The sequence below is a fragment of the Tetrao urogallus genome (genome assembly GCF_951394365.1).
Source record: "Tetrao urogallus genome assembly, chromosome: 10".
NCBI classification, from domain to species: domain Eukaryota; kingdom Metazoa; phylum Chordata; class Aves; order Galliformes; family Phasianidae; genus Tetrao; species Tetrao urogallus.
This window is the reverse complement of record NC_136823.1, coordinates 3112398-3136384: the sequence shown is the minus strand read 5'-3', so window position 1 is coordinate 3136384 and position 23987 is coordinate 3112398. Positions and strand designations below refer to the sequence as shown.

Here is a 23987-nt window from a genome sequence, read left to right as displayed (position 1 = left end):
GCACTAGCAGTTGCTGAAATTGAGTTTACTTTAAGCTCTGAATCAACAGCTAATGCTTCAAGCCAGGAGCTGCCTGTTTCCAGGCATTCAGATCCTAGAAAATGTCACTTTCCAGACCTGGAAACCCTTCTGTGCTTCTGAACCTCTTGGCTTTGGGTCTGTTCAATCTCTCAGCCGTGCAGGACCGCTAGCATAGCAGAAGCGTTGCATGCTGCCTTTCTGCGTGAAAGCTGAGACCTGCAGCAGTCCTGAATGTGCCCCTTGATAGCTGTCATGGAGGCTCCTTTCTGATCAGAAGCAGTGAGGGAAGTATTTGGTACCCGCAGTGTCGAGGGGAAGATCTCGTGGCTTGTGCACTCAGAAGTGCACTTTGCCTTGAACTCTGGCGTAGGCGTGCATACCATAAAACAGACACTTTGCTCAGATAAACAAGTCCTGAACGAATCTGATTGCATTTTACCTTAACACTTGCCCACTTATCCAGTGGAAGGCTACCGCCCCTTGCAAGACCCTCCTGTTGCAGACCTCGTGAAGGCTCGCAGGCTGCTGGGCTTCCTGAAGAATGTGATCCATATTGGGATTGATGTGACGGTAGGTGATGTTGCTGGGTGGCTCTGGGACGTCGTGCCAGGAGATGTGGTTCTGCACTGTGAACGTGCTCAGATTTTTCCTGACACTTATGTGCTTTACATGGGGGCATAACATCTCTGGTCTTTGATTTGCAAAATGGCATTCCTAATAGTTCCACCCTAAGGCTTCAGTTAGATCGTACTGGGCCTTGTTGCCCTCAGTCCCACAAAGTTTCCTTCCAAGAGATGATGTTTGTTGGGTTCAGAATTCCTGCACTTGATTTTGCAGCCTGGAAAGAGATTGGTTTGCAGGACATTCTCCTGATGTCCTGGTGCAGTGACGGGGTCACGCTCTCTGCCATGAGAACTGTTTTGGTTGTACCCACGTTCAGTACAAACCAGTCTTTTTTTCCTCGAGGGTGAGAGATGTTCTGTTCATGCCCAAAGCACAGGGAATGCTCTCTGTTATAGTCTCAGTTTACTTGGAAGCCCCGTTCACTTGTTGACCTCCTCTGCAGAGATTCCCATTTGCAAGTAATGACGTGCACTCAGAAAACGAGTTTTCATTTGGAAAAACAGATTGTCAAGGTACATGCATGTGACTGATAGTGACACGTGGACAGCACTACAGCTCTATGGAGGCATGAGCCGCTGCTCTGCCTCCTAAATTGCCACATTCAAGCTTTTTAGCCCAATTCTAGCAAGCAGTGGCTGCTCCAGTCCCCTGGTACACTCAGTGCAGAGGTGGACTGGGCAGGCACCAAGCTGTGTTTTTCTGGGTTTGTCATTGCAGGAGGGGAAGCTGGTGGAGAAGGATGCATCCATGTGGCAGCTGCAGGGAGAACCCACAGTGCTGATTACATTGGCCCACATCTTCAATTATTTCTCCCCTCTTATGGTGAGTTTTGCCTGCTCTTTGCAAGCTTCTGTAGGTATCTGGTTTCATGCTGGCAAAGGGATGTAAATCAAGCTTCAGTCTTTGCTGGGAAGTGATTCTGCCTTGGAAGGCTGTTGACTTGCCTGTCTTCCTGCAGTGCAAGGTGTACCTGGTGGAAGATGTGCTCATGACCTTCCTGTTGAGCATCCTGGAGCGAGGAGGGGCAGTGGAGGCCCATCCCCTTATTCAGCAGCTGCTGGATCTCATGTGGCTTCTCATGGAGGTGAGTTGTTAGAGTGCTGTGAGGTGCTTAGAATAGGAGCACTCACTGGAACATGCTGGTAGTGATCAACTTCTCTGCCTTCCTGGTGACGAGATCCCGTTTTGCGGTAGACACTCTCTTCCTGAGACCAAGTGAAGCCAAATCTGCTTGCTGGTGGGAGTGCCAAGATTGTAGAAGAGACAGCATTTGTCCCACTGGTTGGCTGTCAGTTGGACTCAACAAGGCAGTTCCTCCACCATCACATTTAACAAGAGTAGCTTGTCTTTCCCTTCTGGATTGATTCTGCCAGGGCTGCGGTTTGGAGGCTGTGGGGAGAGGTGACTCAGCTCAGCCAAATAGGACCTGGGACTTTGGCTTGTCCACTGGGTTGGTTTTACTTGCACAGAAGCTTATTCCCCTGTAGTAAAGTGGTAGCAGCAACCACTGCTCACACTCTCCTGTTGAGTAAGGTGAGCAAATGCTGTGGGTTCAGAGTGCCTGTGTTTTCAATACAGAAGTAAATGCTGCATCCTTCCAAAGCTGCACTGTGGGAACAATGGCTGTTCCTGACATCATCCCATTGCTGTTGTTTCTTGTTTTCTAGGAATATGAAGTGCACGAGTGCCTCAAGCAGCTACTGATGTCACTGCTGCGGGCCTACAGGTTCTCTCCTATCATCCCAGACCTAGGATTACAAGTGAGTTGCACTTCTGAGTCTCCAGGAATCTGCGACTAGCCAGCTTCCGTTATGTTCCCTTGTCCAAAGGTCCCTAATGTTTTGGATTATCTGCAGTTATTTGATCTAGCAGTGGCAGTTCTGTCCCACTGTACCTCTGTAGATGAGTCAGTTTTGCTTCTCATTTCCTAGATTCACTACCTCCGGCTCACCATTGCAGTCTTGAAGCATGAGAAATCCAGGAAATATCTCCTCAGCAATGTTCTGTATCCTTTGTGCCTCCTCAGTCCTCTGTTCTCCCTGCCCTCAATAATGCAGCCAAGGAGACTGCAAGGATTAGCAGAGCCCAGGAGGCAGAAGCCACCCCATCTTTGAGAGGTCGTTTCTCATTTCTCAAGTCTCCTCAAAGTCCTGGCAGGAAGCAGTGCCATGAGGGTCACATCTTCATTTGTACCTGACCCGCTTCTCTGATGTCCTTAGGCATTAGGGCAGACCACTGCTCTAACTCCTTTCAGAGCTGACTAACTGCCGTGCCAGCATTTGGGCTGCTCCTGTGCTGAGTGCAAGAGGCTTCTCCCAGGAGAAGGAGGCTCTGGATTTGGCAGAGCTTTGAGTGGTTTTGGAGAGGGGTCTCTTACTACAGCTCTGAAAACAAACCCCATCCCTTCTCTGCCTCAGCTTCTTGTGCTTCCTTTAACTTTGCTGCAGCTTTGATGTGCTCCGTTCAGTTGTGTTCTTCTACATTAAGAGCCCGCTGCGTGTGGAGGAGGCTGGTTTGCAGGAGCTCATTCCCACCACGTGGTGGCCAAACCGCTTCACCAAGGAGGTGAGTCGGGGCACATGGGCTAAGGAGACCAAAGGATCTCGGTAGTCTGTGGGCCCTTTAACAAGGGGAAACCCAGCAGAGCTGTGTGGAAGCTGTGCCCCTCTGCTGCCCTGTCGTCTCCTGTTAGAGTGTGTGTTTCAGGGCTGGGGAGGTGACAGTTTTCCATGGCATCAGATTTGGAAGGGGACCTCACAGAGCCAAAGAAGTTGCAGATAGGCTTGTGTATCCTTAGAAGACCTCCTGCCCTGATTTGTTACAAGGCCAAGGAGGGCCGGTTAGGTGTGCTTGTGTCCACACACTCATGCCTTGTTTCAGTGTGTTTCTTCTGCTTTGGCAGGATGCTGCCCCGTGCTATGTACTCCTCCTAATCTCTGCCTGTTCCTTAACCAGGGCAAGGAGAGTAAGGAGGTGAAGGAGGAGAGTGCTGAGGAAAGACTGAGGCGGCGGGCGTATGAAAGAGGCTGCCAGCGGCTCAAGAAGCGCATTGAAGGTCTGTGAGGAAGGAGAGAGATTGCCAAGATCCCATTCTTTGTGTGCAGCCAGAGGGATCAACCCATGAGCTGTTTCCAAATCGCCTTCCAGACCTGACATGCAGCTGTGTTCCCATCACAAAGGCTGCACTGCAGAGGCAGAGGCCAGCCATGGCCACTGTCACCTGGTGGGTGGGTTCAAGTGTTGGGTCCCCACTGCCCACATATGCAGCACTCTGCCAGGCATTGTGAGCAAAGCAAAACCCACCTTTAGGGGCATTGTTTATCAGCTGGGAATGGATTTATTGCTGGGTGGAGAAGGAGAAAATTATCCCAGTGATGGGGCTAGCATTCTGCTGGACCTCGTTCTTTGTGCTGGGGTGGTGGTCTTTCTCCTGATGGCACTGGTGGAGTTAGCATGGGCAGTTGCTTTCCAGTTGTTACTGTCCAAACTGCAAACTGCTGTGTCTCTGTTTTAGTGGTGGAAGGTCTCCAGGTTCAAATTCTGAAGCTGCTGCTGAACAACAAGGACAGAGGAGGGGTAAGCATTCTGGATTTTTTGCTACATTATCTCTGCATCCCAGGACTTGTAAGGTACAGAAGTGCAGCTGTGGAGACGTTCTGTCCTCAGAAGCAGTTCACTAATTGATCTAGTAAGGCAGGCTGAACTGCAGAAACAGTTTTTGGGCTCTGTTTAAAGGGGTATCATGGAATCACAGAATCATAGATAGTCTCAGATGCTTTGCCAGTGTTGAGTGATGACATGAGCTGCACCTGGGCCAGCCTTGTGTTTCTGTTGAACTAGGCAGACACAGTCTGACTGCAGTACATTCTACCCTCACAATTAATACTAATTCCAGAGAGAAGAGAAATGGCAGGCGTGTGAGTGTGTGCCTCTACAGAGCAGGTGGAGGATGTTCAGCTGCATAAAGCTGTGCATCTTCTGGCCGTCGTCGGTGCCTCCCAGTATGGGCCTCAGAAGACACAACACTGCAAAACAGTGGTCCACAGGCTGCTCATGGGTGCTCCAGCAATGGTGGTAGCTGGGTCAACTGCTTTCTCTTGCTGAATGTAGCTCCCAAGCATATACAGCTCTGTTTCTCGGCAGCTTTGGACCCCACGAGGACTCAGGCATTGCTGCAGGCCCAGACCTTGTTGCAGATGTTCTGGGTACCCACTGATGTAGCGTAATGCTGCAGATCTGCCTAATTAATATGGAAAAATATACAGAGCCCCTCTACCTTACGTGCCTGAAGCCCAGATGCGTCCCTGAGCAAACATGACAGAGATGGACAGTTAATGCCTTTCTCTGGGAGTTCCTTTCCCTGTGAGTTCACCACCTGCTTTTCCTCCTGCCAGGGGGAAGCATCCAGATACATCTTCCTGAACAAATTCCGCAAGTTTCTTCAGGAAAATGCTAGCAATAGAGGGGTAAGTCAGAGGGACAGCCTTCCCACAGGCCTCACCTGAAGAGCTCTCTGGTACCTTTGGGGTGGGAGCTCTTGCCCTTTTGGCTGAGCTGCTTCCAGCAGATGAGCAATTGATACCTAGATAGAGCATCCTCTTCACCACCTGGGTGAGGACCGCTCTTCTGGCCTTGGCTCAGGCTGATGGCCTGCAGCTAAGGAAGGTGGGGATATTATCATTACTGCAGGAAGCCCTTTCCTCACCAGCCTCTCTGCGTTAACGAGCAGCCCACCTTCAGAGGCAGAGCACGAGGTATCCATCCTCCCATCACACCAGCTTGTTACTGTAGGGCCAGGGGTTTTCCAGAGGTGGAAGCAGCTAGGTGCCATCAGCGCTGGGCTCCATCCCGGTGCTGGAAACCAGAGGTGCTTTTTGCAAACGGGTGCATGTGCTTTCAGCAGGACTGAGAGCAGGAAGTTTCTGCCTGGCCCACGTGGCCACCAGAACTAAGAAGCACCTTCACAGCTGCCCTAATGGCTGAACTCTCATTGTTGCCCTAGAACTTGACTGTGTTGTGCCCACCAGAGTACATGGTGTGCTTCCTGCACCGGCTCATTGCTGCCCTGCGTTTCTTCTGGGATGGCCACAAGGCAAAGGCACCTGCTGCGCTGAGCAGCGAAGGTAAGGCCTGGAGGAGAAGCTAGCAGGACACTTCTGTGTTTGGGACAGGGTTTGTTTCCTGGCACTGCTCTCCAGGATGCTGAAAGCTTTGTGTTTCTCATGGGTGCTGATGCTTTCTGCGCCCTGAGCCTGTAGATCCTGGGAAATTCCTATGTGCAGATCTAATCCCATGAACACCCAGACCTATTCTGGACAATTTGAGACTTGCAAAAGAATATCTATACTGTGATCTCAATAGTTAAAGTACAGGGAAATGTATTTGCCAGTTTTCACAGGGATTTCTGTGGGATTAAGGAGAAACCAAATCAATGGCCGTTGCTTTCCCACTCTTACTTCCAGCTTTATCTATCTCTTTGCTTACTTTGGGCTTACTCTTTCTTCAGATTCATTGAGTGCCTTACAGTACCTTGTGGGATGTAATGGACTCCAGCTCAGGTTAGAGTAGATAGGTGAGAGCTGAAGAGTTTACAAAGGATCTGGTTTTCCCCAGTGACTGGGACTGGGCGGGATGAAGGGCTGGAAGCCTTGTTGCCTCCTGCTTTGACGTGCATCCAGTGCTTGCTTTGTTATGGAAGTTACCTCTACCTCTATGGCTTGTGTTCTTGGAACAACAGAAGCAGTCTCTTGGTGCAGCACCAGCCTGGGCCCTGGGCTCTGTCTTAGGACTTACCTGTTGGTGTTAATGTATGTGTGGGGGTCCTGTGTATGGATCTGATGGGACAAACAAGTTTCCTTATCTACTTCAGAGGCATATGTCCCTCCCCAACTTTTCTATAATGGGAAGGTGGATTATTTTGACCTTCAGCGACTCGGAGGTCTTCTGTCTCACCTCAAGAAGACTCTGAAAGGTAAGTGCTCTGACTTCCAGAAGCTTTACCACAGGTCCTGGCTGAAGTTCACCAAGGAGATATCCCAAGGAGGGAGCTATGGGTAATGACATGTGATTAAATGTAGGGAGAGGAGACTTGAATTTTGATGTGATGCAAGTTACTCTAGAGAAGGCAGCATCCCTCTGGGGTGGAGCGTCCTTTAAGTTAACAGCTTTTTATATCCGTGATTTGGACACTAATTTGTCTTCTCCTAATTGCAGGCTCCATTCTGAGTGGTCAGTTGGAAACTTTTTTTCTGAACTCCTGTCCTGATTTTCTTGATGTGCTTTTATTCTCTGCCCCAAACTCATTATGGTGGACGGTGGGGACAGTGGAGAGATGCTGAGCAGAGTCTCATTCCCTCTCTGTGTCAGGGTAACCCCAGGTACCCTGGTATTAGCTTTGCCATTTGCCCTGGTGAATCTGCCACTCCAGCCCCCCTTGCTGCAGCTGCACAACATGCCAGATCTGCAGATGTAAGATGGGAGTCCAACTCAAGCAGTCCCACAAGGATTCCGCTTCTGCCTATGGCAGGAAGGGAGCCTGGGAATACCTGCTGGGGAAGTGCTCTTGCTGCATCACAGCCAAGGGCTGTGTCAAAGCCTGCACACTTCTACACAGCTGGGTATAAGAGATACCCAGGTTTGACTTGCTGTACCACTCCAGGCAAGCAGTAGCAACAGCCCCAGGTTCTTTCTGGACCGCTTTAAACCCAGGACTATGGACAAGAAAGCGTGTTCAGGCTTTGTACAGCATAGCCATCTGACAGCCTTCCTCTGGGCTGTGAAGGGACCTGCAGTCTTAGTGATCTGGGGACATAATCATGGGGCAGCAGATTGGAGGAGTGGAGGCTCAGCAGGTGGTCTCAGGCCCTGAAATAACTTCCCTGTCTCTGGCCCTGTTCATTGCCTCCTGGTTCTTTGGTTGTTCTGTTTGTTGCTGGTAGGGATAGGAACAGAAAGGAGCAATATCTGTCATTGTTTGGTATCCACTCTGTAGGGAGAGGTGAGCTGGGGGGAAGTGAGTCTGTTCTGATGCAGCATCCAACCTCGCTGGCTGCTTCTCTACTGCTGAGAAGCAGGAAAGAGAATGAACCTAGGGCTATGACAGGTAACTTGTGCATTCACAGCTGCTCTGGTGTGCTCTTTGCAGATGACCTGGCTGCAAAAGCCAATGTCCTAATTGACCCTGCGGAGCTGCAGGCAGTGACTATGGATGATCTGGATGAAGATGAGGAATCAGCAACATCAGCAGCACAGGTGAGCCACTGGTGCTGGGCAGCAAGCTTAACCTCTAGCTTGTTTAGGGGGAAAGCAGTGTCTGGTCCAGGACTGTAACCAGCCTGTGGGCAGCCAGGTTAACAACTTGTGGCAGATCACCAAGGACCTAGGTGCACCAAGTCTGAGCAGACAAATTTTCTCTGCACTGTAACTATCCCTTGATCTGAATGTGGCCCTCTCCTCTGTGAAAACTCTTGATGCTTACTTTTAAAGGAGGGCATGGCAGCTGTAGGCAGAGCAGCTTCTTGCTGTGCAGATGTGCTGCTGGTGCCTGACAAGTGCCCCAGATGAAGGAACACACATCAGCTAACTGAGCATCATCTCCCTTTCCAGTAGCCCTTGTGCATCTGTACCAAAATCCCTGCAGGGAAAAAAAGGAGCCATAGCGAGCAGCATAACAGCTAGAACTTTTTCTCCCTTAATTTCTTCTCAGTCTCAGCGTCCCTCTGCCACCCTAGCCATTGGTGGAGCTCTTGCCAGACCTGGCTGGCTCAGCTCTCCCACCCTGGGCCGTGCCAACCGTTTCCTCAGCACAGCGGCCGTCAGCCTGATGAACCCACGGCGACCTCTTGGTGCCCTTGAGAAGGTCAAAGTACGCACTCTAAGTGTGGAACAGCGTACAGAGGAGGACAGTGAGTACTTCTGCATGCTAGCATGGCCCAGCTGGTCCCTGGGAGAACAGCCTCTTCAGCTCCCCCTGCTCTTGAGAGGAAAGCAATCTGTTTACTTCCAGCATTGCTCCTTCCCTTTCCCAGGGCCTGCTGAGACCCACAAAGTCCACAGTTAACCACTTTGCTATCCTGAGCATAACACTCTTGATGTTCTTGCACTCTGTATGCAAGGAGGTGCTGCCTTGGCTCCTGTAAGAATAGCATGACTTGGCAGGAAGGTAGTTTGGAGGCAGCGCTGTAGTTGTTGCTCCCTTGGTGGGGCCAGGCAAAGTCTCTGAAATGTGCTTCAGTCTGTTAGAGCAGATCTGGCAGGTCAACTTGATGCACACAGCGAGGTGGGACGGCGTGTTTGTGTGTCTAGGGAAGGAGTGGTGTGTTGCAGATATACTGCAGGGTTCTGGTCATTGGCTTGAGAGAGGCGCAGGCAGGAGCTGTGGTGCCAAAATGCCTTGTTGAGAACTTCTCTCCTGTCTTGGGGATGGATTGCAGTTGAAGGCAGCAATGGAAATGAGGGTCTCTTACTGGGGAGACCTCCAGAGGAGCCAGACCAGCCCATCACAGAGAACTCCCTCCTGGAAGTCCTGGATGGGATAGTGATGATGTACAACCTCAGTGTCCACCAGCAGCTTGGGAAGGTAAGCAGCACGTGCTTTGCAGGCATCCATTCTCCCAGTCTCTGTCACTACTGTACTGACTCTGTTTTCTGCTTGCTTAGAGACTGTGTGTTCTTTCCTTCTCCCAGCTCCCACGGGGGATCAGATTGCATGCTTTTGTGTGTGGGGAAATAAATGCCCTCATGTTTTGTTGGAATCTGCTTGCTTTTCAGATGGTTGGTGTGTCAGATGATGTGAATGAGTATGCTATGGCACTGAAAGACACAGAGGAAAAAATCAGCCGCTGCCCAAAGAGAGTAAGTGTTTCTGGACATCCAGCTTCTTTCTCTGGAAGCTCCTCAGTACCTGGCAAAAAGTTTGAAGCACGGTGCATGATTTCCAGCAGCGAAGCTGGAAATGTTTTGTTGGAGTAGTAACTCGTGCCTGGAGCTGGCAGCCACATTTCATGCTGTGCCAACCAATTGTACCACTGCTTCAAGAAACAGAGGCACTGAAGCAACTGCTTCAACTTCTCACAGGCACTGTGAGAGTTTGCAAACCTTCAAGTGCTGCAGGCAGCTCAGATCCGTTCTCCTGAAGTTGGGACTAGGGGTACCCCACAGCTGTGACTTAGGATTTGAAAAGGTTTCCTGTCCAGAGGAGACCTTCCAATCCACTTCAGCTTCCAATCCAATTCACAGCTACTGCACTTCTGTCTGAGCTGCTGGGACTTTTCCTTAGATCTGGCATTCACAAGCACAGTTCAGAAAAAAACAAGTAGTAAATACCCTGCAGTGGTGAGCTTGGGACACTTATGTCCTCTCCAGCTGCTGGAGACAGAATGTATCCGGTGATGCATTAAAAAAGTACCCCTGACAGCAGTTGATCCTAGAGCTGTCAGGACCAGTGTCCGCATCAGGCCTTGTGGGCTGCAACTGAGGCCAGTAAGTGCTTTTTATAGCACCGATTCCTACTCCCTCCTCAGAAGGGGAGCTGACCTCTTTCTCTTCTGCCTAGCTAGCCCCAGGGTGGTATTTGCTTTTGTGTTGTTTGTCCGGCTTTGAAAAAGGATAATATAAGTGGAAGTGATATCTGCCCTCACATCTCTGCACTCTTTCAGAGGAGAGACATCCATGAGGAGCTGCTGAAGAGCCAGAAGGTCTTCTCTGAGAAACTCAATCACCTAAGCCGACGCCTTGCCTGGATAAATGTCACCATCTATTCAAAGGTGGGCAGGAACTTAATGTGAGTGGCTCAGAAGGTATTGAGCAGGTGTGCCTCTGTATCTGTGCTGCTCAGCTCACACGTCACAAGTAATATTTTTGCTGGTGCTGGAGCAATGCTGATGATCTCTAGGCCTTGTTTGTGCCTTTGTGCACTGGGACTCCTTCTCAGGCCAGGACTCCCTCCTGCCCCAGGGTTGGTACATTAGAACACAGCCCAGTCTGTTCTGAGCTTTGTGTGGTGCTGTAGGCTTTTCCTTGGGGAGTCAAGTCTCTGTGGTGCAGATAGAAGCATGCAGGCCAAAGGGACATCCAGTTCTTAGGGCAGGCTGAGAAGACAGAGAAGCTATTGTGAAGCATTTCCCTGAGCTGTGCTGTCACAGGGAGTTCTCACTAAGGCTTCTCTTCTTGGAATGTCCAGCATCCAGCCCTTAGGAGTTTCCTTTTCAGATGTTCTCCCCTTCTTCACTTGGTTTCCAAGTGCTTTTTATATTTAGTACCACAATGACTGTTAGCACAAGTCGTCCCTTCTTCCTCGCATTCACCATCTTCTGGTGTAACATCTCTGGTCCTGCTTTTCTCACAAGCAGTTCATGCTCTTACACCCTGCAGATCTCCTCTGGTGTTCCCTTGCACATTACCTTACCCCATCTGTGTTTGTATGTTCTTTGTTCTGGGGAGTAGGACACTTTTCTCTAACATGCAGTGCCAGCGTATATCCCAGGATGTAAACAGGGAGCGGAAGGGCAGTGGCTCCTATGAACAAATCTGCCAGGGCTGTGGAGGCAGAACTCTTTGCTTGTTCCCTCCATCGCTGGCAGAATACAACTGCAGGGCACAGGATGGCAGCTCTCCAGCCACATGAACATAGCCTTTGCTTGCCAGAAAATGCACCTTTCTTCCTGGATCCCTCTTGAAAGGCTGGGGGGCTTTCCCAGTGCATATCAGTTAGCACTGTAGTAGCCCATGCAGAAACAGCGTTCTTGTCTCTAGATGACCTGTTGTCATATTAAGGATGGGTACCTGCTGTTTGCCCATGGAATTGTATCCCCAGTGGGCTCCAGCATCCACGTGGCCTGCGTGCTGGGGAGGGACACATCTGTACGAGTGTTGCTGATGGAGAGAAGGAGTGAATCTGCTCTCTGCCCGGCGGGGAAGTCCTGCTCTGTGCTGAGGTGTCAGAATGCAGGAGAGGCTGCTGTGTCCTCTGGGGAATTCACCGTGTGTTTACTCTGAGCTGTGGGATTTGATGTTAGATGAAAGGAAGGGCAAAACATCCGTAATTTTGAGGTAGATAATGCCATCTTCAGAACACCCCAGGGGACACCATTTCGGCTTATCTTGTTAAGGCACTATTTGTCTGTCACACATCTCTCCATCCTCTTGCTGTAAGCTTTCTTCCATCTTAGCAATACCTGAGATAATGTTTTTAGATTATCAGGTCTTAATAAAATCACACACAGCTCTCTTTACCTTAACGTTGTCTGCACGATTGCTGATCATAAGTGTTGAAAACAACACTTGAGCTGAGGTGTGTGCCGGCGTTGAGGCAAAGATGTCTTTTATTCAATCCAGTTGATTTTCTCCCCTTTGGTGTAATTTACAGAACAAACTCACACAGCTCTCCCAAAGATGATAGTGGCATACTTTAGGAGAGGAACTAGGCAGATGGAATCACTTATCTGTACCTCTGAGGTGTTGTTGTTTTTTCATTTGAAGTGTAACTCTCTTCCATCTGTTTTTATGTAAACTGCTAGTGTTCATCGCGTTTCTTGGCATCACAGGATATAAAACAACGTTTCCTCTTCTTATGTCTTAGTTGGTACTGATTTTAGGAGCTTAAAGTTATAAAGATGCCCTTAAATTTCCTGGTTTTGATTTAGGACCTCCAGAGCTTTGCTAGAGAAGCAGGAAGCCAGCGCTGCTCCAGATGGGGAGTGTGGCTGAGTGGCTGGCACGGAAGTCAAAAGGCTGTGGCCACCCATTGCAGGGGTCTGAGTTGGTGTGAGCTCTCTGCCAGTTTCTGTGTGTTAATTCCTACAGTGGCTGAGGTTTCTTTCTGCCAGATTTATGCCAGGATTGCTAGTGCCTGCCTTCCTTCAGACGCTGCGCTCAGGATAGAAACTAACACATGTTTTTTTGCAATCAGGCAATGTGGTCTCATATTCCCTAGAAAAGAATAGATCCTGAAGGCATTCAAGACTCAGTGAGACAAAGCCACTGCTGATCTGCTCTCATGCTGGTGATAGCTATGCTCTGAACTGACTGGGGAGTGCTGTGTTCTCCCCGGCAGGAGAAGATGCAGGATATCTACTGGCTGCTGAGAGTGTGCATCCGCACCATTGAGCATGGTGACAGGACAGGCTCGCTTTTTGCTTTCATGCCAGAGTTCTACCTCAGCGTGGCTATGAACAGCTACAGTGCACTCAAGAACTACTTCAGTCCTGTCAATAGCATGGAGGAACTTCCAGGTAAGGGGAAGGGGAGGCCTTGCTAGTTTTGGCCTGGTAAGACCTAAGTAAAGTCCCATCCTTGTGATGTACTGGTAGCTGTGCATTCCTTCTGTATCCTTCCATGGCCGTGCTATCCTTCACTTTGTATTGTCTGTGCGATGTGGGGCAAGTGCTGAATGCTGTTCCTTGGTAGGTGCCCATTGATGACCTATGCCCTTTACTGAACAGGTGGGGTGCCTGTGCCTTGTCCACAGCTGTCACAGCATTGGCTGTACTGAAAATCATTGGCAGCTGTGTGTTTCCAAGGAGGCATTGGGAATGGGTTGGGATGCAGGAAGATGTCATTGTCCTGACCGTGTTTGCCACTGGCTGGCTGGGTGGGGGGATTCATGCCATGACTGCAGGAACCGGGGCTGTTTTCAGTTCCTGGTGGGATTTGGATGTGGAGATGGACACCCACTTCATGCCAGGCGTCTGTGTTCAGCTGGATTCAGTCTGTTCATGCTTTTCCTACCTACATCACTCTAGCAGTCCTTAGGCTTTCCAGAGCCTGCAAAGGCAAGAGCTGCTGTTCCATTCAACGAGGCGTAGCTAAAAAGTGCCCATTAATTGGAAGCTGTGCAGGGAGCAGTAGAACTAAGCAGCAATAGATCTACTGCTTCAGGGCCTGCAGACTGGACACAGCTTCTCTGCATAGATCTAGGGTGCTATTTGTGTTGCTCAGCCCCTTCTGCATTAGACTTCTCTCCCTTGTCATCTGTCACAGTTGCTTGTTTTTTCGGTTCTGCCTTTCTCTGAGTAACTGCTTCAGGCCACATGGTAAGGCTGGAAACTGTGTTGCAGATACATGTTTTCCCAGCTGTTTGTTTTGACAGTTGGGCAGGCAAGAAAGCTGCAAAGTTAGCTGCTGCAGGAGCTCATCCCATTGCCCGTCCTGTTGCAGGACCACAGGTCTGCCCACTGGCTCGTTATGTGACTCCTGCTCCCTCCTTCTCTTCACAGGCTATGAAGAAACCCTGATGCGCCTCGCTGCCATCCTGGCCAAACACTTTGCTGACTCAAGGATTGTGGGCACAGGTAATGGTGCTCTCCTTTTCTTTGGGGTGATATGTTGCAGGCCTGGCTGGCCCCACTGCCAGTGGCTCAGCGATCTGGGATGTATCCATCTGTCTAGGATCTGTCTGCTGAACTCACTGAGTGCTCTGTACCTCCTCAGGCAAAGAGAGGCTGAACACTGCCGTTACCCCACGTGTCCTGCTTAATTCAGGGTTGGGTAGATGACCTAGGATGCCCCTTTGAGAGCAAGGCTCATATCCCAGCTACTTGCACATTAGTCTGGGGCTTCTCCTTAGCTGCCTAGGCACAGGGATGCTCTCCCTGCTGACTGGGGCAGCAAGCCTCTGTTTTTCCTGAGCTGTAGTAGGAGTAGGCACACAGATGCAGATACAGATGGGCCATATACAGGAATCCTTCAATTCACAATGAACTTTTGCTAACACGAGGAGCACACAGACTTGTACAAAAATGCTCATCTGTGCGTGTGTGCTTCTGCCTGTAGTTCTCTGAGTTTGGGGCTTGACTTGGGCTTCTGGACAAACCCAACATCGTGCTGAGTGGACTATTTGCTCTCAAACCAATACTCCCTGTTCAGCTTGACTCTTGTTTTGATTCAGTCAAGTCTGCAGGGAAACTACTGCATTTGGAGATAGAGATTTAAGTGTTTCTCCTTCATCAGCTCAGTGTGTCTTCTGTGAAGGTCCTTGAGTGTATGACCCTTTATGATGCCTGGGTAGATCCTAAAGGCAGAATGATTCAACATGCCTAGTTCCAGCTGCCTGGAAACCAGTTTGGTTCACACACTTGGCTCTAACTGCTTTGAGTTCTACTTAATTCAGTAGCTATTTTTCTGAAGGCGTGTTTATCCTGCATTCTCAGGAGGAAACACGAGTCCTTTTCTCATCCCTGTCATCTGGATTTAGAAGTGACTCTGCTCCTCTTCCAGAAGCTGCTTTCCCCTCATCCTTTAGATGTCTTGCTAAGAGATTAAACTAAGGCTGTAGGCACACTTTTCTATTGCAGAACAGGAGGCTGCTTGTCATACCACTCATCTGCTGACAGCTGTTGCATCCTCAGCAGAGCCCCAGAAATGCTTGTGCGCTCTTTTCATTCTGTGCAGGTTGGCTAGGTGAGCTTGCTCTTGGGCCGGGGGAATCCCAGGCATCCATACAGGCTGGATGGAGTGGTCCTTGAAAGTAGCCCTGTGGAGAAGGACCTGGGGGTCCTGATAGATGAAAAACTTAATATGAGCCAACAGTGTGCTCTTGAGGCTCGGAGGGCAAATGGTATCCTGGGGTCCATCAAAAGAGGGGTGGCCAGCAGGGACAGGGAGGTGGTTGTCCCCCTCTACTCTGCTCTTGTGAGGCCCCATCTGGAGTACTGCGTCCAAGTGTGGAGCCCGCAGTACAAGAAAGACAGGGAAACGAGAAAGACAGGGAGCTGTTGGAGAGGGTCCAGAGGAGAGCCATGAAGATGATCAGGGGACTGGAGCAGCTCCCCTATGAGGACAGGCTGAGGGAGCTGGGCTTGTTCAGCCTGGAGAAAAGAAGGCTGCGGGGTGACCTCATTACAGCCTTTCAATACCTTAAGGGAGCCTACAGAGGGGAGGGGAATCAACTCTTTGAAAGGGTTGATATGTGTAGGTCGAAGGGAAATGATTTTAAGTTGAGGGAGGGAAGATTTAGGTCGGACATCAGGGGGAAATTCTTTACCCAGAGAGTGGTGAGGTACTGGAACAGGCTGCCCAGAGAGGCTGTGGATGCCCCGTCCTTGGAGGTGTTCAAGGCCAGGTTGGATGGGGCCCTGGGCAGCCTGGTTTAGCATTTAGCATTTAACGTGGAGGTTGGTGGCCCTGCATGTGGCAGGGGGTTGGAGATTCGTGATCCTTGAGGTCCCTTCCAACCCTGGCCATTCTGTGAAATTTCTGTGAAATTAAAAGGATTTGAAGTCGCTGGCTGGCTGCACAGAATTAGATCAAGAAATACTCTGCAAACTGTAGCAGGGAGTTGTTTAGGAATACCTTCACCCGCTCCAACTAAAGACAGAAGAGACAGTGGGCTCAAGAGGGAGACTCAGGACACAGCACTTGCACAGTGCCTTTCTGTGCCTCCGATGTGGAGCATTAACCCTCAGCAGAAGAGCACACACAGCTGGTTGTGGCTTCATGGATACTTCTTCATTTTTTCCTGAAGAGAGCACTGTTGGAACTTCAGGCTTTGGCTGTAATCTGAATACCTTTTGACAACAGCATTTTTTAATCTGGTGCTGTCTGTAGCTGTGTGTTTTCCAGTATCTGCTGCTTTGAGCAAGTGTTATCCTTCAGACTCTCCCATCTCATGGCTGACCTTCCCTCTGCACAAAGGGTGCAGATGCTTTTCTAACTGCAAGCATGGGTCAGTCAGAAACCGCAGGGCTATTCAGATTGGAGAGAACCTCAGGAGGGCTCTCGACCGTCCTCTACAGGGTCAGCTGTGATGCTGGACTAGGGCTCAGGCTTTATTTGTCTGGTCTTGAAAGCCTCAAAGGATGAAAACTGCACAACACAGAGCCTCTCTGAGCAACTTGTCTCACTGCTTTACTGTCCTCATGGAGAAAACATTTTTCCTTATATCCAGTGTGAACCTCTCTTGTTTTATGTCCGTTCTGTCTTGCCTCTCACTATATACCATCAGTGGTGTATAACCACAGTTGTGAACTGCATCTTAGTGATAACCTCTTACCTTCCTGATAAATCTCTTTGCAAGCTACTGCTAGGTTCCCTATAGCTTTCTAATCCATGGTGAACAAACCCAGCTCCCTTAGCACTTCCTTCCAGGGCACGTTGGCCATATTAGCAGCGCTCTGCTGAACTCTAGTCTGCTTATTTTATTTTGAGGATTTCAAAACTGCATGCACTGCCTCTGGTCTAATGAGAGCTAATTAAAGGGAGTTAATCACTTCCCTCGATCTCCTGGCTGCATTCTTTTAATGCAGCAGAGGATGCTATTGGCCTCCTTTTCTGCCAGGGCATACTGCTAGCCCAAGCTCAGGTTACTGTCTGCTTCCAGCTCTGGTTGCTCTCTGCAGTGCTATTCTGCACCCAGGCAGTCCCTGCCTGTACCACTGCAAGAGATTCTTCCTTCTCACACCTGGGAGTCAGCATTTGTTCTTTCTGAATTTCATAAGGTTCATGCTGTCCCATTTCTCCAGCCCATCCACATTCCTCTAGCAGTCCAGCCATTGAGCACATCAACTGGTGCCACTGATTTGGCATCATCTGCAAAGCGGGTTCTTCCTCAGAACGTGTCCAGAGAGGGTCTGTTGTTAGTGAGGGCTGGTCCCTGCCAGCCTCTGGTGTTCAGGTGCCCCGTGGCACACCGTGTGTCCTTGGATGTCTGTCCTAGCTCCTTCTCTTTGCTCCACAGACATCCGGGATTCCCTGATGCAGGCGCTGGCCAGCTATGTCTGCTACCCCCACTCGCTGCGTGCTGTGGAGAGGATCCCAGAAGAGCAGTAAGTGCTGCCCTGCCTATTCCTGGGGCAGGGCTGGGCTGGGTGGCAAGGCTTGGAGTGAGCAGGCAGGCTGCCAAGCACTGCGGGGATAGAGGAGCTGCAGCAGGGTGCTGGAGTTGATTTGGGGGAGCCTCCTTTCTCTAATGCACCGGTGTGTTGCTCTGCCCCGGCTCCATGAGTTCTGCCATAAGTCCCATTTGTTCCCCTGTTCCCAAACCCTTTGCAGCTGACCTATGTCTTCTGTCATGCAGGCGGATCTCCATGATGAAGAACCTCCTGGCTCCCTACGAGCAGCGGCCCTGGGCGCAGACCAACTGGATCCTCGTCAGGCTGTGGAGGGTGAGCATCCCTGCCCTCTCACTGCCTGGGGCTTGGGTGGACACTGAGCATTTTGCTTTCCAGTAGCAGCAAAACCTAGCTGTTCTCCGTCCTCTAAGATCTTTCCCCATCTCTTTTGGCAGGGCTGTGGCTTTGGATACAGATACACGCGGCTCCCACACTTGCTGAAAACCAAGCCTGAGGATGCCAGCCTCCCCAGCCTGCAGAGTGAGTGGGGCAGGGGAGTGGCATTCAGGTTGACAAAGGGTGCAAAAGGAGAGCTGTCCTAACAGCAGGTGCACTGTAAGAGGGAGCGGGTGTCCAAGGAGGCAGGGCACTGGACGAAGTCAGAAGTAAGGAATGTTTTAAACAGGCTTCTCTCTTGGAGCCTGGCAGAGCCTGTCTTGCCTTTGGCTTGGCATTTCAGTTATCAGCTCTATTGCCAAACTGAGGAGACCCTCAGATCTGCTACATCTGGAAAAGACATGGGAAGGAGGTAACTTTTGTGAGCATCTTCTGCTTCACCTGTGCAGACTCTTGGCCAGTCTGGATATGATCCTGATTCCTCTCTTCTGTGGAAAAGGCTTTGTGCCAGACTGTGCAGGAGAGCTGCTCAGGGATGGGGGACAGAGAGTACTGCAGCCTGATGTAGGCTGGGGGTGTGTGGAGGTGCACTGAATGCCCCTTCTGGTGTGGAGAACTCCTATCTCTATTTTAATGGCATTCTTGTTCCTTTTCTTTCTCCTGCCTGTGTGTGCCCAGGAGATCTCTCTGTGGCTAGTTTCCAGAGTAAGTTTGTTGTGTGGCCCTCTCCTGTCTGGTGCAGTAGCTTTAGAGAGTTCCCTCCTTCCCCGGTTCTGTGTAGAGAGCCTTCTTTTGTGGGACAGAGGGTTCACGCAGTGATCCCTTTTCTCAGTCACATCCCTGGGAGATGCCAGGGAATCTGGTACCCACATGGCAGATTCTGAGGCTGCATTACAGACCTGCTCTCGTTCCCATTTGTATCAGCGTTGCCTCTTGGGTCAGAGGTTTGCTGCACGCTGTGCCAGCTTGGGTTCCTCTCATGCTTGGAGGATGATGGGGAAGCCCTGCTGCACATGGCAGGGACCTGATGGTTATCCCTCATCCTGCAAAAGCAAGCCCTCGGGTAGCTGCTGTCAGTCCCAGGGGGTGGTCACCAAGATCCCTCAGTCCTGCACGGCTTTGGGACAGGATCAAAGTTTCTCAGTTTTTGAGATCTCTCTGCATCCATCCTTGGATGGCTCCGCACAGTCTGGGCTGGGCAGGCTGCTGGGGACTTGCTCTTGGGACTGCTATTTTAAGGTGCAGCTGAATCAATAAGGAGTGCTGGTTTCGTTGAAAAGGGACATGGGACTTAAAGGTGTCCTTGAGATACCGCCCAGGGAAGGAGGAGATGTGCCCTTGCCTTCCCACCTATCTGTCCTCACCTTGCTGCAATTTGAGCATTGGCAGGGACAGCGGGCCAAACTGCTGAGCTGAAAGAAATCCCTGTTTGTCTGGGCCGGCTTCTGCAGCCAGCCTAAAGCCAAAATAATTGGCTTGTGTTAATTTAACTGTGTGGGCCTTCACAGTGGTAGTTCCTCGCTCTCAGAAATAAACCCTTAACTGAGAACACAGCCAGGTGGGAACATTCCCTTGATGGGAACATACCTAACCTCATCTCCTGTCTTCTGCTGCTGCTGCCTTGCTCTGCTGGGTGTACATTGCAACCTTCCCTTCCTCAAAAGTGTTTATGCAATCTCCATTCTTCATCCTTCTGAATGATGTGGAAAATAGGGCGGCCTCTGAGTGTTGTTCAGGAAGGCTTTTTGTCCCTGTGTGGCCCCTTCCCATCTAACATGCTGCTCACAGATCCAGCACTAGCAGCCTGTTTTCATGGAGCTCCCTGATGCATTACCAGGGATGGGGTTTCCTGCACCCCCAGCTTTACATCTGTCACTGCTGCTCCATCTGCCAGATGGGCCCGTTTACATCTGGCTCCTTTTGAGAAGTCAGGTCAGTGCAGGGTGGAGCTGCTCTGCTCCTCCATCCGGCCCATGGCTCCCAGCTCTGCTGATGCCTGGAGCCTCACACATACATCACCCAGGGCACTGACCAAGAGGTCTCACGAAGAGCCCTGTTATAGATCTTGCCAGGTCGTTAGCAAACCATAAAGTACATAATTATCTTCCTGTAATGAAAGTACATGACCCTGCTTCTTCACAGTCAACCAGTAGGAACTCTTATTGAATGCTTCCACTTTATCTGCTTTATTAATTTTTAAGTCTATCTGCTAATGGCTTCTTGCTGTTTGACTTTCTCTTATTGCTACTTTTTTAAATAATTCTGTTACTTCCTGTAGTTAAAGAAACCGTGTGTGTAGCCAGCTTAGTCCTGAATGTTTCCTTTTTGTCTTTTCCTTCTATTACCTCCTTTCTCCTTGTTTTCTTCCACTGCTGGCTATGTTTGTCCCTGTTTTGCCCTTCTCATCTTAGCTTTTGTCTGTACTTCACCATGGCCTCAGAGAACTTTCTAGCTGAGAGGTTTGCTGCAGTTCTGGGGTTTTCTGGCTGCCTGATAACCTTACAGATTATTTCTCCCCACTTTGAACTTTGTTTTTCCTCCTCTGACTGCTTTGCTCACCTTTCTGTGGGGAAGTTCCTGTTGTGGAAACATCAGTTGTATTTATGACAGCTTGGGGCCACACTCTGTTGCCCACACTAAATGTATTGAGATCATAATTTCTGGCCTTGGAAAACCACCAATTTCAGTTCCAATGACTGATGATCATCTGCCATAATGAAGGCTAAGCCAAGATCGAGTGGCTTTCGTATGAAGGAGTTACAAGTTTTAGGAATCCTGATGATGTTCTGTTGCCAAGATTGAGAAGGTAACCACATCAACAGGTCACCTTAGACTCCTGGCACTCCTACTCCTCTCCTACAGCCAACGTAAGAGCTGTGCTCATCCCCAGGAGGGCAATGCTGAGTGGGGTGTAGGGAGGAAACCCCTCAGTGCAGGTGAGCATCTTGTTAAATGGAGAATGCAGGGGTCTGACTGCAAGGTTAGGATTCTGGATACAGTGATGTTTGCCCCTTGGTGATCCCAGTCTGGGAGCTCATGCGGGAGAGCAGCCACTCTTGTTGTGGCTGAGGGCAAGTTCCTTCCATGGCTTTCAGCATGGTCACGGTGTAATTAAGACTCATGCTCCTCCTGGGATCAATAAAGGCCAAACTGGTGCACCTGGAGTTAGCTAAAGACTTAGAAAAACTCCAAAACTCTGACAAGCAGCACCACTTCTTAGTGCTCTTATGAACTGGCACAGCCTTTGCCAGAAGCAAGGAAAGCATTTAAGAACCTGGAACTGGAGGCTTGGAGCAAATTCACACCACTTATTGGAAAAACACGGTGAGGAAATAGCCATTGGCCAGAAGTCAGGGAAAAGCAAGTTACTACAAGCAGAAAATCATCCTTCAAACTGCCTTCAGCTGAGGTAGGCTTTGGCTGGGCAGCTCATTTTGGGAACTGTCTTGGCTTGAAGTGTTGGTGGAGGAGGCAGAGCTGCACAGCGCAGCTGCGGTTTGCGGTGGTGGTGCTGGTACTTGTAGTCTTTATTTTCTGTGATCAGGCTTTTTCTCCCAGTCCTCACTCACAGACAAACCCCCTCGCTTAGTGTTGTCTGCTCAGGGTGCTCTGCGTGCTGTGGTCTGTCACCAACAGAAGAAAACAGAGTGAGCTGTGGTGCTGCCTGCTGGACTTCTCTGCTTGCACCTTGCAGCCAGAGAGTTCCTGAGGATCACAAACCACAGTTCTGACAAAGGGTTATCCTTCAGCTGAAATCCTAGCTTAATCTTTTCAGAAAAAAAAAAAGAAAACAAGAACAGCAACAAAGAAAAAGCAGCTTGATACGTGGCCAAAGGAATGAATTACACAACAGCAATTGCAAGGGGAGGAAAAGAGAACAAAACAACACATTATGCTTTTGTGCAAATCTGCGTCCTATTTGTGGTTTGGATGCTGAGGGCACTTAACAACTCCACCTCTCCACAGAAAATCTGGGAGAGCTGGTGAGGCTTGGGATGGTGGCGCAGGAGCATGGATGTGACAGCCTGTGACAGGGAGGCTGCTGGGACTGGAGCTGTTCCTGCCTCAGGAGCAAGTCGGGGCTGTGATGGAGGTCCGAAATCATGGCTGACTGCAGGGGGTAAATGGAGAGCAGCGTCTGAGGGGCAGCAAGAGGAAAGTTATTAAATGAAGCGAGTGAGAACCAAGCTCCAGTTAGAATTCTTCCTGCTGTGAACAGTTAGGCTGTAAAATGTTGCTCTAGGGCATGTTCAGTGCCAAAGGCTTACATAGCTTCAGGGAGGCCCTTGGCAAGGAAGCCACAGAGGGTCACTGAGTACATAAAATCCATCTGACTCAGGCAGCCCCTGAGCCGTGCGTGGGCACAGGACATCAAAGCCATTTGCCCTGATGAAATTCCCCCCAGAGATGTGCTTTTGGCCAGGATCAAAGCCTGCCTGGAGTGTAAGGGCTCCGAGCACCAGCACACGTCCTCCACCCCAGCAGAATCTTGGACTGATTGTGAAGATTTACAGTATCGTTTCTCCCATTTCCACCCAGGCTGATGATCTCTGCCTGCCTCCTGCCTTCCCTCTCTAGTTCTATTCCCAGTGAGCAGTGTATATTTGTGCCTGGCTGCTCATTCTCTGAGATCATGCTGGAGGATGCTGTGTGTTTCCTTTGCTCCTGCTGCCCTTTGAGCAGGAGTTTTCACCTGCTCTTAGTGATAGCTTTTCATAGGGAAAGTAGTTGTGCTTCTTCCCTGTACTTGGTAAAGATGTTCATGATCTTTTCTCCAAGCCTTGTATGTTAGTCTGTAGTTAGATCTTGGCTGTCCTTCCCTCATGCGGTTACTGATTCTGTGAGCCTTCATCTGCCAGTGAGAAGCATCCACCCCATGGGTGCCTCCTCCTTTACTCCCTTACAGGGGCCAGCATCCCGCATGGGACTGACCACACTCCCCAGCTGCAGGCCCTGGGGGCACAGTGCCATGTGTAGTGTGTTGGCAACCCTGCCTGCCCGAGCCCACTGGAGGCACAGCCTGGCCCCGGGCAGGAGGAGGGGTTTTTCTAGGTGCCTCTCACACTGGCTCTGGAACAAGCCCAGAGCCAAGCTCCTACCTGCTCTTGCCCCAAATCTGTGGCCACTCTGTGTCCATGCCACTGAGCTGTCCCTGTCTGCTCGCAGAGCCGTGTCCCTCCACCCTGCTGCAGAGGCACATGGCAGACCTGCTCCACAGCGACTGTGACTTGGCCCCCAGCTTCCTGAACAGCGTCCTCAACCAGCTGAACTGGGCTTTCTCCGAGTTCATTGGCATGATTCAGGAGGTAAGCACGTCCCTGGGCTGCACGCCCTGCACCCAGTGTCCCACAACAGCAGGACTCAGGACTTGAATCTCAGGGCTGGGGGTGCAGCCGTTCCTTGGCACATACAGGAACTGGACCGGACTGGGGTTTGTGGCCCTTCTTTTGGGAAGAGGCCTTGTTAAGGTGTCTCTTTCTAGATCCAGCAGGCTGCAGAGCGTCTGGAAAGGAACTTTGTGGACAGCCGCCAGCTGAAGGTGTGCGCCACGTGCTTCGACCTATCGGTCAGCCTGCTCCGCGTGCTGGAGATGACTGTCACTCTTGCCCCCGAGATCTTCCTGGACTGGAATCGCCCATCGTCGGAGCTGCTGCTTCGGAGGCTCGCCCAGGTATTCGCCTTTGGCAGAGAGGGAAGGAGTTTCCTCAGAGAGGCTGTGAGCAGCCCTCAGTGCTCGCAGTTTGGGGAGTGTCAGCAGAGAGCAGCGCGCTGCAGCGTGCCTCTCACCCTGCTGACACTGCAGAGCTGTGCCCACGCAGCTCAGTGCTGCGTGCGGGGATGCTTTGCTCAGAGATTGCACAGCTCACAGTGAGCGTGTCAGGCCTGGAGCCATCCTTGCTCATCCCACTGGGGTGTGGGTGAGAGCTAATGGTGACTGATTAAGTGCCTCTGCAGCTGATTCCCGCAGTGTAGAAATCTCCATCCGTGGTGATGCTCTGTCACGCAGAGAAGCACGTTGCTCTTTGTGCTTTTCCTGTGCCTCAGGGCTGGTAGGGCTGTGCCACTGCCATCCCGGCCCCACTGACACTGCCTTGTCCAGTAGCAGCTGACAGCCAGCTCTTCGTGAGCTGTGGCTGGACCCTCTGCTTCCAAAGAGCTGCTTGCACAGAAGCAGCTTGG

At 50.6% G+C, this 23987-nt stretch overlaps 1 protein-coding gene across 1 annotated transcript in view; it reads left to right on the top strand.

The window, feature by feature from the left end:
* RNF123 (ring finger protein 123) overlaps positions 1-23987 on the top strand; it is a gene marked incomplete at both ends in the record, with an annotated part of 42625 nt that overhangs the window by 7819 nt on the left and 10819 nt on the right. The window contains 23 exons of the mRNA XM_079540131.1: positions 485-591; positions 1363-1467; positions 1604-1729; positions 2313-2405; positions 2577-2650; positions 3093-3210; positions 3601-3700; positions 4160-4221; positions 5040-5111; positions 5648-5768; positions 6515-6616; positions 7790-7896; positions 8351-8549; positions 9078-9223; positions 9415-9498; positions 10302-10409; positions 12698-12875; positions 13860-13934; positions 17318-17405; positions 17657-17744; positions 17867-17951; positions 22974-23113; positions 23290-23478. Coding sequence (XP_079396257.1) covers positions 485-591; positions 1363-1467; positions 1604-1729; positions 2313-2405; positions 2577-2650; positions 3093-3210; positions 3601-3700; positions 4160-4221; positions 5040-5111; positions 5648-5768; positions 6515-6616; positions 7790-7896; positions 8351-8549; positions 9078-9223; positions 9415-9498; positions 10302-10409; positions 12698-12875; positions 13860-13934; positions 17318-17405; positions 17657-17744; positions 17867-17951; positions 22974-23113; positions 23290-23478 — 2567 coding nt within the window. The remainder of the gene's footprint in view (positions 1-484; positions 592-1362; positions 1468-1603; positions 1730-2312; positions 2406-2576; positions 2651-3092; positions 3211-3600; positions 3701-4159; positions 4222-5039; positions 5112-5647; positions 5769-6514; positions 6617-7789; positions 7897-8350; positions 8550-9077; positions 9224-9414; positions 9499-10301; positions 10410-12697; positions 12876-13859; positions 13935-17317; positions 17406-17656; positions 17745-17866; positions 17952-22973; positions 23114-23289; positions 23479-23987) is intronic.